Source organism: Monopterus albus, unplaced genomic scaffold (genome assembly GCF_001952655.1).
Source record: "Monopterus albus unplaced genomic scaffold, M_albus_1.0 scaffold82.1, whole genome shotgun sequence".
NCBI classification, from domain to species: Eukaryota; Metazoa; Chordata; class Actinopteri; order Synbranchiformes; family Synbranchidae; genus Monopterus; species Monopterus albus.
In genome coordinates, this window is record NW_018127962.1 from 1,826,340 (window position 1) to 1,842,808 (window position 16,469).

General features: G+C 39.5%; 2 protein-coding genes across 3 annotated transcripts in view; one reads left to right on the plus strand and one right to left on the minus strand.

The window, feature by feature from the left end:
* Window positions 1–7,549, minus strand: part of elp2 (elongator acetyltransferase complex subunit 2) — a 24,967-nt gene extending 17,418 nt beyond the window's left edge. The window contains exons 1-9 of the mRNA XM_020606961.1: window positions 7,387–7,549; window positions 7,165–7,243; window positions 6,378–6,448; window positions 6,137–6,281; window positions 4,513–4,590; window positions 4,188–4,252; window positions 3,980–4,046; window positions 1,468–1,614; window positions 1,047–1,130 (exon numbers count right to left, since the gene is read on the minus strand). Of these exons, the coding sequence (XP_020462617.1) occupies window positions 1,047–1,130; window positions 1,468–1,614; window positions 3,980–4,046; window positions 4,188–4,252; window positions 4,513–4,590; window positions 6,137–6,281; window positions 6,378–6,448; window positions 7,165–7,243; window positions 7,387–7,518 (868 nt within the window). The 5' untranslated portion in view covers window positions 7,519–7,549. The remainder of the gene's footprint in view (window positions 1–1,046; window positions 1,131–1,467; window positions 1,615–3,979; window positions 4,047–4,187; window positions 4,253–4,512; window positions 4,591–6,136; window positions 6,282–6,377; window positions 6,449–7,164; window positions 7,244–7,386) is intronic.
* Window positions 7,550–13,331: 5,782 nt separating this feature from the next.
* Window positions 13,332–16,469, plus strand: part of ctnnal1 (catenin (cadherin-associated protein), alpha-like 1) — a 50,211-nt gene continuing 47,073 nt past the window's right edge. The window contains exon 1 of one of the 2 annotated variants that reach the window (XM_020606941.1): window positions 13,332–13,794. In XM_020606941.1, the coding sequence (XP_020462597.1) occupies window positions 13,699–13,794 (96 nt within the window). In that variant the 5' untranslated portion in view covers window positions 13,332–13,698. The remainder of the gene's footprint in view (window positions 13,795–16,469) is intronic. The other variant, XM_020606942.1, reaches the window with a different exon arrangement.

The following is a 16,469-nucleotide window of genomic DNA, read 5'->3' on the forward strand; positions in this document are numbered from 1 at the left end:
ACCCAAAGAGGCGCCGGCAGCTCCCCACCGGCAGGGAGAGACAAAAAGAAGCTGGAATATCTAAAAGAAACAACACAGACAGCCAATAACGGACAACAGTGAGCTGCTGTGATATTCTTTTATCACAGTTTCATTGGAACAGTGTGAGGCCTGAAGAGATGAAACTATCCAATACATCACAATAAAATAGCAAAGATTAGGAAACGGCCAAGGAAATGAATGTTAATTTGAGAGTCCGAAGCATGTTTTTTGTTTTAGCAATCTTGTTAACCCTCAGTGGTTTCTTTTTAAGGCTGCACTGTAACCATGATCATAATTGTCTCCACAATGTGAATACTTAATATATACATTTATATGTTGTATTTATCAGTTCAAATGCTCCCTAAATGCGTTTACAGGTAAGAAAGACTGATTAGTCACAGATGAGTGGTTAACAGGTCTTTCCTTCTCAATCATAGCTGCAGCTGCAGGCATGAACGTTTTCAGTTCAAGGACGAACTACAAAGAAACATGTTCATGTAGGGTTTAAGAAGAGATGCGTTTTATTTGCTGTGTCATGTCATATTATCATTACTATAATCTATTCTTAACGACCATAAACAGTTTAAAAACAGTAGTGATCTTGATGTAATAAGCTTTAGAGGCAGCCAGAGTTTAAAGAGAAGGTCCCTTGAGAACTAATTAAGCCAATAACTTTTCACAACTGTGTTTTTCTCTTTTTTTTTTAAACTGTCTGTCTCTTCCTGGCTTTTGTAAGCGATAGCACTGTAAATCAAAGGGCGAGAAACAATGTCTCACAGAACTGCAGACAACCCAATCAGTTTTCTTCCATGGGCTGGAGAAACAGTGCATGTGATTGAAATGTTCAGAGGGACTTGTCCGATACCGAAAGAAAAGATTCAATTTTGTTTTTGACAAACAATTCTAATAGATTCTAGTAAGACACTGCCAATTGTCTAATTCTAAGTCATTAAACAGCATTAGATTGTCATGAAAATGGACTTCAGTGGTGACCAATCCCCTCCCTGGTTTTTAAATCAAGGTACCTTTGTAAAATGGAGGCTGCCAGTGAATTCCATACACCCAGTTCTCATGACCTGCCAGGACCGTCTCGAGAGACACAGCAAACACTGAGGATGTTTGTAACAGGAAGACAGAGAGGCCAGGTGAAGAATGTTACCAAGATACAGTATTAGTTTTAAGCTATGAACAAGAATTTAGTGACTCATTAACTATGTGTAGACAGTGATAATGTATAGTGTTTTCAAAACATCTTCTGTGGTCAGTCACATGTATTTCTAAATGCTCCATGAATCATCAATTAAATCATCAAAGTACACACATACAGGCACCTGATTCTTTATGGAGGTGGGTAACCACCCTGTGCCATTAAACCATCAAAAAGTTCATCTCTTCATCTGGTTTATTAGCACCCTTTTCACAGTCAAGCCAGTGTGGCCCGCTCACCTCTCTCCTTCACTTCAAAAACATCCTCTTTCATTCGGATGATGGTGTGATCGTCCTTTGTGCCAGCGTCTGTCCCAGACTTGGCACGTAGCCTCCACACTCTGATGAGACAGTCCTGTGAACAGCTGGCTAATAACAGCTCCCCACCTGAGTGAATCAGAGAGAGTAGCAAGTCAAAGACATTCTCTGTCAACCCTCAACCTACCTTATTACTGAATTTATCAGAACCGACTATGGATTATTTACTCCTGTGGTACTTTGTAGAAATGTATATCATCAAATAATATGCATTTTCATTTTCATGGTGTAAAAACAATAATGCGAGAACAGACATCAAGTTCAGTATGTAGTATATTTAAAGCTGTCACTACCTAACTGGTGCTGTTGGACCAAACATTTAGTTCTAGGGACTACTCCACTGGCAGCAGAAGCACGGTAGGCAGCAGACTGTCAAGTTAGACGCACCTTTACTGTTGACAAAACTTCAAACTGCATTTTTTGGTTTCTTCAGGGCTGTAACTATAAAATATATGTCACATGCTAAATGTCAGCATGTTTAGTTGTCTGTTAGATCTACATTCCAAGAGAAGCTTGCCCCTGACTGTGTGGCAGCCAGCAAGACGGTAGGAGTGAAGGTCACATATACTCCACAGGTAGCAAACAAAGCACATGCCACTATCCCAGACTGTCCCTGACTCATATTATGTTTCAGGTTTAGTTCAGTAGCCACTGGCCACGTTTTGCCAAGACAAACTGACAAGAAAATTATTCTGTAGCCACCATTTAAAGCCTCCTGAATGTCAGGAACGAAAGGAAATTAGAGTTTGAAATCATGGCATAATGACATTGTTGTTTTGTTTTTGCTACTTACTTGCACCTGTGACTTTTTTGACCCTGGCTGATTATTTTCTATGTAACACTGCTTTAAAAACTTGATGCAAAAAGAATGACCCATTTGCTGTCAACCAATCAGAAGCCACAGCTGGCTGAGGAAATTACTGGTCCTAGTTAAGCTTATTAAATACAGTTACAGAACTGCTAATCTACAGCAAATCAGATACAACAAACCATAAACATACTGTCTACTGTATAAATGGCTCGAATAAAGTATTTTCCAATGAAAATTGGATAATTTAATTCTGTGTACAAATAAAAATACATTTTAAAGGTGGACATAAAGTGAGTGGGTCTTTTTCCTCATAAAGTCCCCGACTCATAAGAGATGACCAGCTGATTTTAAGTTAGGGATGAATTTAAACTACTGCTAAGGCAGATGGAAAGAAAACATGATATTGAAAACAGATTAAAGACAAAATACAAAAACATAAAATATGCTCTGAACTCCAGTATTTATTAGCACTGATAAACTGTACCTCTAGTGCTACAATTTGCCATCTGTCGAGTCATAAAAGACCAGAATGATTTATTTAGCTACTACCACAGTGGAGAGGGGGGATGTTATATTTCATATAAACAAACTTCTATCATTTTGCTGGTTAACAGCTTGGCAGCATGTAGTAACTCATAGACTGTGAGTGGAAAGGAGCCACGGGTGGAGAGGGCTGGTTAAGGGGATGAAATAGTTTTTCCACAATCAGAATAGTGCAGTATTGAAGTACCCTTGAATAGGGTTACACAATTAGTAGAGCCTGGATTGGATCCATGCACTGACAAGTGCTATCACAGTACTATGAATAGCACACTGGTTGGCGAAACTGGACTGACAATAACTGGTACAAAAAGCCAGCCATGTAGTGCATAGTTTAGATCTTTTAAAAGTTCCACTGATCTAAACAGCAAAATCTCTCTTTTAGGTTGCTTGCTTTTTGCTTTAGGAAGGTCACTTCTTTGACATTCTCATCAAATTGGTTAAAAGCTGTGACTGGAAATCTCCTCCTACTGCGCAGTGTTCAGTCAATCACATTATGTGACTCTTTCAAAGCCATGTAGCTGCATTATCCAGCTTTGCAGGCTTGCTTTAGATAAACCAAAGATAATGGAAAGCCGCAAGCACAAGCCTCCCAGCCTTCAGAAGACAAAGACCACTATATCAGAAACAAGCAGCTGATGAGAATGCATCTCCCATATGCATACAATTGTACCAAGTTTCAAAATTACTAATCTATCCATTTATAAAATTAGAAAACATTCTAAACATTTTTACATGTTTGATGGAATATCTGTTTTGCCCATATACTACAGAACTCTTAATTTGAAATCTCAGCTCTGTTATCCTAAGAAAATCTGATTGGGCTTGAGAAGATGCTGGTGATGTGTAGAATGTCTTCAGGATACCCTGTCATTCTCAGGAGCACAGAAGCAAAGTGGATATTTTCTGCTCTGAATTTTTTAAACTAGGTGTTCTAGTAAAAACAAATATATATATCACAGAATGAACCCCATGTAAATATATATTGTATGTATATCTGGCTGTAGCATACTGGGACAGTCACAGTTAACTGAAACTAGGATCTGCTCCTGAAACAACAACACTCCAAACAGTAGCACTCACCTACAGATAGCCATTCCACTCCACGAACCCAGTCTTCATGTCCTTGCAGTGACAGAACATTCTGGAGCTGTTGTAGAGCAATTAAAAAGGCAGCTTTATTTTGGTGATAAAGGCCAAGAGTTGCCCTCAAACTTTAGAAGTTCAAATTAAAGAGTAGGCACAGAATACATGAATGAGTTCCCCTGAGTGAGTATCGATCTGAGCTTACCTGCCCGCTGGACTGCACATACAGATGCACCCGAGAGTCATCACCCCCGCAGGCCAATATGGGAACTGTGAGAAACACACACACACACACATACACAGCAGGTTTCATACATTTAAATCTACATCAAGGTTTCATAAACAGGATGAAGCACAGTGCCAAAAAGACAAAAGGCATGGAAAGTAGAAAGGCAGAATGACACAAGACACTTCAAACAGAGACTGCATTTTGAATCTGACATATGGTTACAGACACTAAAGAAGTGCTGCAAATTAAGATGATGGCATAAGAGGAAAAGGATGTCTATGTAGGAACAGCTTAGGTTTACCTCTGCTGCCTGGCAACAGTGCCAGAGAGACATCCATCATGAAGCCACTGCCAAATGACAGCGTACGGAGGCACTCAGCTGAGGAGCACACATGTACATGGAATTAAAGTTCATGACACACTATGAGTGATATTTCTGCACATTAAAAAAATCATCAAACTGGACTGTTTTCTGCCATGTCCCACTCATGGACAGGGGTAGATTTTTTTCATGTTTTTGACATATTAAAATAATATACATTGTGGTAAAATATGTCCCTTTTGGTCTTTGTGCGAACAGAGTTATAAAGACTCCTGATGCAAGGCACATTTTCGCCCTGCTGCCACCCCTTATGTGTAGATGTCAAGTTGCCAAAGTCTGAATATAGGAACCATAACATAACTTGGTTTTTTTAACCTGGGAATACACTGTAAGGTTATGTCCAGTCTGCATACACACTTTTACTCTCCATGATTATCAAGTATCATCAGTGCTCATCTGCACTGACAGGCGGACAGGAACACTGAACAAAGGGAAGCTGTTATAGGTGACAGCTTGAAAAGAGAACGCAGATATGGACAACAGCTTGGGACAGAACTGATATTCAACTGTGTGAAGAAATGATACAATTAACACAGCTGTTGTAATTCTGTCCACCTACATCATTTAGGAAATAAAAACACTTCAGACAGTACAGTCATTTTTGTCCACAACACATGTGGCATTTCACTTTTTGTTGATCACTGACAGGTTGTTTTTCCTTCCACACATAATATTTTTTGTGATTTTTCAGCTATGAGTCTACTGTAAAAATAATGTCATGGATGTGATGCACCCTAAGTAATGTTTGTAAACACTGCCATACCCACTACACGCCACTTGGGGGCAGAAAAGAGTCGTTTTTTCCTAAAAATACTGACCATATTCAGAATCAGAATCGGCTTTAATTGCCAAGTATACAGGAATTTGTCTCCAGCCAGAGGTGCTCAGTGTGTTTTAGGCAACAGACAATAGAAAACAGCAACAGAATAGTGCAATCAAAGGTTGGGGAAGCGTGGGAGGAGGAGGACAGGCAGTATTCATAAACATTATATACATACATACAGTATATACATATTTTGAGCTATCACACTGGTGCATGTAGTGGTACTATTTACAATTATTGCACTGTGGTGGTTGCCCAATTCTTTTGCTTCCGTCACAGTTAACTGTTAATCAGAGTGATGTCCTTGTGTCTCGTTGTTTTGGCATTCAGTGTCCTGTAGCACTGTCCAGAGGGTTACTTCAGTGGCTTTTAAACTGAGGATCTGAACCCTTAAGAGATTTTCTTTTTGACATCTTATTCATAAGGAAGACAACAGTTTTATTTTTGCATGTCTCTAAAATAAGAGTGAGAAAGGAAAATAACTCTGACTCAACAGCTCACAACCCACGGCCTGTGAAGACTGGTTATCAAGCAACTTCATCATAAAAGGACCACACAAAAAATGTTGGAAACAATCCAAATAAATAGCCCATCCTATCAAAATTAGTACTTTAAAAATATTATTCATTTGTACCATACCCAACATTATTATGGCAACAGTACAGTAACACAGCTCTACAGCTCAACATAAAATGTATTTGCATTTTCTGTGTCTCTTACCTTCTTTAGCTTCACTGCAAAGCCAAAGTCTGACTGTGGAGTCTGATGCTGAAGAGGCCACCAGGATCTTTGAGTACTCTGTGTAGATAGCATCCACAGCACAAACTGGACCAGTGTGGCCCTTACACTGCACTGACTGGTTGAACTGGAAACAGTAGAACAGGATTTTAGGGGACAGACCTATAAAGGCAAGCAGGAAACTTTGAGTCAGAAACACTATGTTATACAGCAGGTGGCTTACCTTCCCATTTTGGGCCTCCCAGAGTATGAGCTGATTGTCTGAGCCTCCTGAGACGAGATGACTCTCCAGAGCTGCGACAACACAAATACCATAGTCAGTAAATATATACTACATACATGTATATGGCTAAAAGAACCTTTGGTGTGAATCGGTTTTTCATGGCTTGGGCTATGCCACTTAGTTACCATAATAAGCAATGACACGTTCAGACAACAGTGTACTTCAGGCACAGTGTGGGGAATGCTTTCTGAATTCCAAGGGGAATGGGTTTTTCTGGGTTTCTTGTGGAAGAACCTGACTGGGTTGTGCATGCAGTAGCCCTCACCCAACTCCAACCAGTACATTTTGAATGAATTGGAACCCCGACAGTGACCGAGGATTATTGCTCAACATCAGTGCCCAATCTTAGTGCTCTCGTGGCTGAATGGCAACAGATCCCTGCAGCCAAAAGATTTCCAGTAATAGTGGCATTATTATGAGCATAATGTTAACTATATGTAAAGTTCGGCTGTATAACTGACTGAAATATGTGTACAATATTGTAGCATGAGCGACATGCTCTCAAAAGGACTTTACACAGTGTTTTAAGGTGACAAAATAAATAAATATTGATTGAAAACTAGTCTTTCACACCAGTGATTTCATTTTAGATCCACAGACAGGCTTCAATTAACATTTAGACATAGTGCTGTACATTTGCTCTGGTGGCATCAAATGATGGTGACACTAACGTGATACAGACCCCAGCCAGGTGTTTGACAGGTTCCCCATCATTCCCCTCACTCACCACAATCCTCTCTGTGAACCCACTGGACTGTATTCACTCGGCCCGTGTGTCCGTTCAGCACACTGATAACTCTCCTTTCCTAAAATAACAGCAAATTATGCATTTGTTAAAATAACGAACAAAATATGTGTATTAACAATTACAGGACACTCGGTTACAATTAGCTATGACAACTAACAACAACAGTTAATTCTGTAGAAGACATTAGACCAACTTTACTACCTGTGGGTCATACAGAGCCACTGAGTTACATGTCCCAAAAGCAATGACACCTCCACGACTCCAAGAAACGACGTTTGGTGTCCTATTTGCGCAACAAGCTACATGGCATGTTTCAATTACGGGCGCCGCCATCTTGGCCGAGGTAGTGATGGCGTTACTGTAAATGTGGCTGTAGTTAAACCGCACCAAGCTAACAACAGTTCCATATCCATTGGTCACTGGTCGGTAAACTCTGATGATACTATTGTTTTAGAAACGTGTTCATACACACGAGATTATATATATAAGTCTTTATTGTTTTAGTATGTTTACGCAAATACTGGAGCATTTTAATCCACTAATTTCCACTACCGCGTAATGTCCACTAGATGGCGGAAGACAGTCACACAATCCCGAGAGGTTACTCATGTAAAAGTGGTCTTAAGGGTTTTATTGATTGCCCATTTCTGCTTTATTAATACAGTATGTAGTTGTATGTTTTAACTTGGCCTTATTTATGAACATTTCGGCAGGATGAATGCTTGGAGATTTGAACACTGATCTTCTGATCGATGGTTGGTCCCCAAATTCTTCAAAGCAATCTTTTGCACATAGTGTCAGTAAATGACACTGAGGAGAACCCATGCATTTACTGAATGGCATACAAAAAAAAGAAGTTGCAATATTTGTATTTGATAACGATGATAGCATGAGTGCATAAGTATCAGCCAGGCTATGTTGCTTTTAGTAACATAAGTCACTCACTTAGCATTGTGGAATATTTCAAACTTTACACTTGTATATTTGTTTTTCCTTGGTCTGGTTAAGGCAGAGAAAAACTAGATAAATACACTGCAATGACTATAACTTAATTACAGATATTTCACATTAGTATGAAATTGCTCCAACAACAATCAAGATGTCACAGTATAGACACACACACTGCTATGCCAAACTGCATTATCCCCATGCCAAGTTTTGACTAATTGCCAGCTAGACAACGTTTCTTATATTAAAATAAATGCCATTTTTAAAAAAGCCCTTGGATTTCAAAGGTTGACACCACACGTTTGTCACAAGGAGTTTCCAGACACGCACTTGACATGATCAGGAGCGTCTGTGAACTCTTGTGATGATGTGATAAATAACAATGTATCAAAGACATTCAGGGATAGAGCCAAATAATATGAGGAAGTGAGCATGGATAGAAGAGAGGAAGAAGGCTGAATCTTTTTTTGGCTTGCCTCTGCCTGTGCTGACTTGTGGTGTATGAGCGTGACAAAGACAAAACAGGCGTGCTGTCATCAACATTTGGGTAGAAAATAGATTGTGTTCGTCTTGCTGCCGTTGTCCCTCCTCACTCAGTGTCAGTGAGGCAGGATTCTGACAGAACTGGCAGGGTGAGATGACCTCTCACTGGAGGTTACCCATGCATCTATGGTTCTCATCTCGGGAGTGGCAGCTAGATGATAGCTGGGGATGCAGCCAAACAGCTGCGTCTGTGGAAAAAAGACATCTTTATTATCTTTGTCCTAATCAGCCTCTTGTGGTAAAGTCTCTGTACCTGGTTACATAAACAGTATTAGATTGATCAAATGTAACAGGTCATTGCAGAAAAGGGCAGGTTTAGTTAGGATCCAGTGAAATTTTCCAATCCCTGGCTTAAAAAGCATAATGATACACTTTTGTGTGAGATGTTCTTTGCACCACAGTGATACAGGCCTCTTGCTATTCATATTCTTCACCAGAACTAAGTAAAAGGGTTCCTCTTACTCAGCGATAACAGGGTCATCCAGGGAAAGCTCTTTAATTTAGCCAGTGGACTCACTCTGTATTAGAAATTATCCTCGTTTTATTGAGTGCCTGAATTATTAATAACCAGGTTGCTGTTAATTAGTTTAAATTCTTAACATATCTACAGTGGAAACATTGAAATGTATTGATTTATAATTAGTTGGGCTATAGCATTTATGTTTGTATACATAGTGAATAAAATGGGTATATATCTGGGTTACTTAACCCTTTCTGACCCTATATTTGTCATAACAGTCATGAATTTGAACATGGGGGAAGTTCACTTTGTTAGTTCTGAAAGTGTGATATAATTTTATTGTGTTTCCACTTATCAATTATTAATATAATGACCCCATGAGTGAGATGTCCTACAGTATGTAATGCCTACATTAGATTACCTTATTACCTTCTTCATCTAGAATTTATGAAAGCAGACAATTAAATATATTTTACAATGTAGATAACATCCTTAAATGTTTTATACATTCATTCCATTGTAACATATGTTGCAATAAAGTGCTCAGTAACTCTGTGCCTGAGGAGCTCTGAAGCCTTCATAGGAGAGTGGATAGTAATTTAGGGAATTACTATAATGAACATCATACTTATGGGAATACTAAGGAGTTAGGGATGGCATAGAAAGACTGTCTGTCTTACTTTTATTACTTAGCGTCTTCAATGTCATTTTCTTACTAAGTCACCTATAAACAAATATATTTTAACACTGTGGTTGAGACATGCTGCAACCTTGTGTAATGATGCTATAATTATACTACTATGCTCCTAAGATTTCTGGCAAGAACACTGTTTGAAACAATTCAGTGTGTATACTTTCTTTATAGAAAAACATAGATTTATCTTGGAGAAGGAATTTCAATGCCAGAATGCAGGTTTAAATAATAAAAATAAATGAAAAAAATGTTGATTGTATTTCCTGAAACAGGTATTAAATACTGAGATAAGACTATTTCTCTTTACACTGGAATCTCTGGCTGAGCAATGTATTGCTTAAAAAGCAATTGGGATCGCATTAGTTCTAGTTCTGATTTCCTCATCAGACTGTAGCTTTCTTTAAAACTCAATAAACTTTACCTTGTTTTTTTAAAAGCACCATCATTATTTCTTTCTTGGAAAACACAGAATACACATATCTCATGTAGTGTCTTTTCCATTACTGATTTTATACGTTGTTTATATACTGTGTTCATTTCTTTTATTTATTTATTTTTACACATTTCTGTGTTTGGGAGTGAACATGTACATTTGCATGCCTACACACAAAGTGCCTGTGTAAAGTGTTAACTTATGTATTACATTTCTACACCTTCCTATGTGTTTATACAGTATCTGCTGCTAGTTATAACTGCAGTGAGGATCTCTGACAATGGAGGCATCCGTCAGACAAAGAAGTGCTGGATGGAAAATGAATAATAACATAATAACATAAGTACTGTATGTGCAAAGTGTATGTGATAATGTAACAACAGAAGTGGAAACATCAAAGCCAAGATTCCTGGGCTGGTGTCTACATGGCACTTAGCTGTTGTCTGGTTTTCTTTACGTGCAATTAAATTAGCCTCATCCCTGAGGGTGCCGACTTGGCAGGGGGAGAGTGGCAAATGACAGATCACCTCTTCCTTATCGGCACTGCTGCTTTGTTATTGTGTTTTCTTATTTGAACATATTCAAAAAACTTGATGTGCGCAGCCAACTAAATATCCAACCAGGTCCCCTCGGCACAGCCTCTCCTTCACAGAGGCCTCTCCGGTCACTGTATCACACTTAAGGCCATAGCAGTGAAATTCCTTTGAAACAAGTTCATCTGACCAGCAGGCTCAGGGTTATAGTTCCTTGAGGGCAAATGTGAATGTGTGAATGGTGGCGTGAAAAGTAATAAACTACCCAATACAAAACGTAATCTTATAAATATATTTATGAGGAGGCTATAATCATGTACAGTAAGAACACTATATGTGTTCATAAAAACACACCTTTCCATATAGGCATGACTGTTTTCCCTGCTCAAACTGGCAATTTTGTACTATTTTAAAATGCAGGGGGGAAAATCCTTCAGCATTCCTTTACATTCCTTCCTTTACATCCCAAATTTATCCAACTTGGGAATATGGGTGCCGGCACTCAGTTTAGTGTGAAAAAATCCCTATCTATTTAGGATCAGAAATTCCTATCCCAGGAGCTGTTCAGCCAGAAGGAATCGTCCAGAGAGAGCGAGAGGGAGAGAAGTCAGCACTTCTAAAGCACAGACAGAGACAGTAGCAGCTGTTAGTAACACTAACACCATGCAAAAGCATATTTTATTCGATGAGTAATACCCTTAGACTGTGCAGATAACTCTACATAAAAGGGGCTTCCTGCTCTGCTTGTATAAATTTTTAGGCACATTTTCAAAAAGCAATGTGCCTAAGAGAGATTAGAGGCAGAGGAGCAAATACTGAATATTCCAGAACAAATGAGATACTGCTTAGAAAAACAAGACTGTTTCTCATCTAGGGGTACGGCACTGACAAATTCAGTGAAAATATATTGCGTTGAAACTATTTGTCTAGAAGATAACTGAGCTATTTCCACTGAAAGTTACAGGATGTATCATATTTCTTATCTTTTTCTACCTCTTGAACTTATCTACTGTGACCACAATAATTTAAGCCAACACAAGTTGACACAGCACAACACTAGAAGCCCGACTAGCACTTGTTATCATCTTATCACTTGGAGTAGAGCTTCAGAGCAGATTAACAAAAAACACACAGATATGATCTAGTTGGTAGAAAAGGCATTCATCAAAGTGGAACACAGCCCTGTTCACTCAAAGCAGTCAAACTGCTTGCATGCTTTCATAATGATGCAGTGTAAGTGTATGTGTGTACACGTCTGTGTGTGTGTGTGGAGTGAAACCTGGGTAAACAGGGAGGGTAAAACTAAAGCATAGCTCTGGGGTTTTAAATAAATACTGGTTGGGCCTGTGAGCAGCACACAGTCTGAACACATAGACACACACTGCTGACACAAAGAACTAGGCAGCCACTGTAATTGATGATATAGCAGGCGGCAAAAGCCTTCACTGACAGTGCAACAGTGTTTATAAGCAATATCTACTCCTCAAGTCATCTGCTGGGCCTCTAATATGAAGTGTTATTCCCCATTTGTCATCCAGTGGCTGCATTTGTAAAGTCAGAAATAGCTACTGGAGCCACTTGAATATACAAAGAATTTGGCAATAGTGTGGTCAGGCTGTGATCCACATGACAAGAAAGCATATTCAGTCCAATTATGGAAACAAATCACTGGATCACAAAATGAGTTTTATTGGGATAACACCTTTGATACTGATGTTGGAGTCTGGCAGCCAGGTTTAAAGAACCTCTGAAGCAGATAATAAACTCATATAAAAATCCCAGCTACAGACAGAAACTGTATAGGGAGCTGAACTTGAGGAGCATATGTCACACTGGATCTTCTGATCCCTATACCAAAATTATTCCAACTGGAAACAGTCATCTTAGCCTGTGTGGCTGTTTGTTTATTTAAAATGAAATGTCATCCTACCATTCCTCTCACCAGTAAAAACATTGCCACACCAAAAGACTCCTATCAATATAGATGTATTGTTTATTCCTTTGGCATTTATAAGTGTCATTAAAAAAAAAACTTTTTTAAAAACTCTCATTTCAACCAAAATCACAGTTGGATTAGATCATAAATTCACACACAAGTGCCACTTCACTCAAGATATTTAAAGGTCCCTTCCTCAATTTTGGACACATACAAAGTCAGCGTGCACCAGGTCCATGTGGCGCAGTGCAGCCAGGTACTGGGAGAGGATGATAGACTCCAGGGGGATAATATGGGATTATTTGACTCAGGGATCAAACCAGAGTCGTGCTATGAGGAAAGAATCCCTCCTCGTTCTGGAGGTCTGAAATCAGCACAGATGAAAAAGGATGATACAATTTAACATGAACTCTTCCTTCTTATATATTATGACCTAAGATAGATGTACTGCAGACCGTTAATATTAGGCTATACAATTGTTTGATTTCATAGATGCTATTTTTTCCTACAATTACATAACTGCTGCAGGTGCGTGAACAAGCACATAAAAATGAAGAGTAATCTTCCTGACTGTCACTGTGCAAAATGATGAAATGCACTGGGGAAAGCCCTGAGCTGCACATAAGCAACCGGCAGTAAAACCCAAAGGTGTGTGTGCACGCTGCGGTGCGTGTGTGCGGTTGCCCACAGTGGTGTGCTGCAGTCCGCTGCCTTGCCGTCGTACAGCCAACTACATGGACATTAGCGGGCGCAGCGGCGCGACCACCGAGCCGGAGCGGATCCAAACAGCGTGCGCGTGTGTGTGTGGAGAGCCACTCGATAAAGGAGTCTAACCAAGAGAGAAACACCCGGTGTGCAAAATCGACTCTTACACCAGTTTACAGCTGCGAAACAGCAGAGGAAAAGCTCTGTGTGGACTGAGTAGTGCCGCGCATTGTGTACCAGGCTGGGAGAGCTCAGGCGGGAATGGCTTCATCTCCGTGCGGCAACAGTAACTTTGATTCCGGTCTGGAAATCAAAACTCGCTCGGTGGAGCAGACGCTTATTCCCTTAGTATCGCAGGTAAGTAACGAAAAGATGACGTTACATTGTATTTTGTGACCCAGCTGGAGTTTTAAAACACACTCGGGCTTCCCAACAGTTCTGACACATGAGGCCAACTTTGGTTCTCGTGTTTACCTGTTTGCAAACGCAGACTGCACGTTTCCGTGTCGTGCTGCGTTTAAAGCCTGTCGCACGTTAGGAGCTTTATTCTGTGTTTTTACATTGGAACTACCGTCATATAGCTGCTCAGTCAACCAGTCACAGATCTGCTTTACAGCCAACTACTAAGTCGACTTGCCATAAACTGCACACGGCCTTCAGGACATATTCCATGAAAACCTTTAACATAAGGCATCCACAGAGATATAGCCTGGGCTACATGACACTAAAGACGGGTTTTGTTGTTGTTTGGCAGGAGTTAGTACTCCAGTTATATAACAAGCTATGGGCTATTGTATTATAAATGGGGAAGTAGGAATAGGAGCAATTAAACACACGGATCCCTTACTTTGCTGGAGACCACACTCCACAGGAATCACTCTTTAAGGGGGCATTTCCCAGAAGCTGTGGACTCCCCATTGCCAGTCCGGACTCCCAATTCTCTAATCGATCCAGTCTCAGGCACCTGCTTTGCTTTTCAACAAGCACAAGAAAATGAAAGACCCACTTAAGGCCACTGCAAGTCTTTCAACAGCTCTTGCCTTGCCCACTCACAACAGCAGTCCCAGCTTTAAAAGTATAGAGTTTATGTCCAGTAGTTAATTCATTGTTTTATTGTGTGGTTCAACAAAGTGAGTTAAAAGTGTTTTGCAGTGATTTTTTGGTGATTTTAGGCCGTTAATCTCCATTTCAGGAACAATTGCAGATGATTCATTTTACAAAGCATCTGCTTTTAACATAAGCATGGCTGTTTTTTTTCTTTTGTTGTTTCCAGCACGTCACAAAGGATGGGAGGTGGGTCGCATCTCCTCAATAGGGGAATGACCACCACTCTTATAAATGCTAATATCCCCTTGTTGTCCAGGCAGCTCAAAGAGTGGAGGCCTGCACAAGATCTGTTGTTTCCAGTGAGAGGACAGAGAGGCACCTCCTGTTGGGTTAACAGAGTCTGGACAATACCGTGATGGAAGGTCCCTGGCACTGTCCTTCCCAGTGTGAATACTGAAAGCCTGCTTCAGATATAATATCACCCTGGACTGAATGGATGTGGGTTAGTTATCAGAAAATAGCATCTGTTAGGAGGTGCGCTTTTTGTGTGGGCTGTTCATTTTATATCATTTTGATTTTCAGTTATTCATAAGTACACCCAGTAGATAGTTTAGCAGTTTGGTTATACAGTATGAGAAATCCAGGGTAAATCTCCAGGTGAGCTTTAATCTTTGATGAAGCAGCAGTTTCTGTAAGAATATTTATAGTAAACACTGCATCTAATAAATCTGCTGTGCTCTACGTTATCTTAATAATATTTACGCTGAGGCAAATTTGTGGTGTCTGCTGAGAAAGACCAACTGCGCTCTATAGTCTGTAGCATAGAACAGTGTGCTGTACACTGTATGCATTCAGAATATTACAGTCGTGGGCCTCAAGGACAGTGTTTCCTAACTTTCTTTTTTCAGTGTGAGTCAAGTCCCCATAGCAACATCGCTCAGCAGTTCTGAAAGAAACATCATTTCCAAGGACCCTTGCCTTCATATGTTTGGTTTGGTTGTTTTAATGTCATGAGGAGGACGGTGACTCTGTCAGGGACGACCGGTACATTAGTCTCTCCTGCTGTGACTTCTTTTCATCCAGTATGGTAACTTGCATGCAGATAACTAACTATATGCAGAGCTGGTAGAGCTGAAAGGATTTGCTGATTAATTAATTGTTTGATTTGCATATACAGCAATAATTATTATAGTTGATTTATCATTTAATAATTTTTCAAGCAGAGATGCTGCAAAATTTGTGTTTCCAGCTGCTCAAATGTTAATACATGAAGATTGAACTCAGTACCTGAACATTTTAATATGCCACCACTGGCTTTGGGAGCTTATAGCAGATTTATTTATTTATTTTTTGCTATTTGCTGACATTATAAAGTCAGAATTATTGAATGCTTAATCCCTGACAATAACCGATAAGCCTACATGAAGCCCTGCATGTTTCATAGTAACTTGATTTCTCCAGTAACTTAAATGGATTTTACATGATAAAATGTGCATGAGATGTGTGGTAGGTTAGTTCAGTAGGTGTCGTAGCATATTAGCTAATAGGAAATATATGTAACAGGAAAATGAAGAGATTCTGCTGTAATTTACTGTTTTTACATTTACAGAACTTGAGCCCTGTTGTGTTAGTGTTTTAGTTATTTGCAGAGAATCAAAAAAGATATCTTTATAACTTATATATATGTGCAGTGGTTATTGGATTTAATTTGAGTACAGTAACCTTAGTTAAGGGGAATCAGTATTGCCTTACATGGATTTTAACTAAATGATTACTGTATAGTCTTTAAATGCACTGACTGTGGGCTGTTTTGTGGATTTTCTTCTTAAGAAGCTTTGTATATACAGTGGGTACAGAAAGTATTCAGACCCCCTTAAATTTTTCACTCTTTGTTATATTGCAGCCATATGCTAAAATCATTTAAGTTCATTTTTTTCCTCATTAATGTACACACAGCACCCCATATTGACAGAAAAACACAGAAT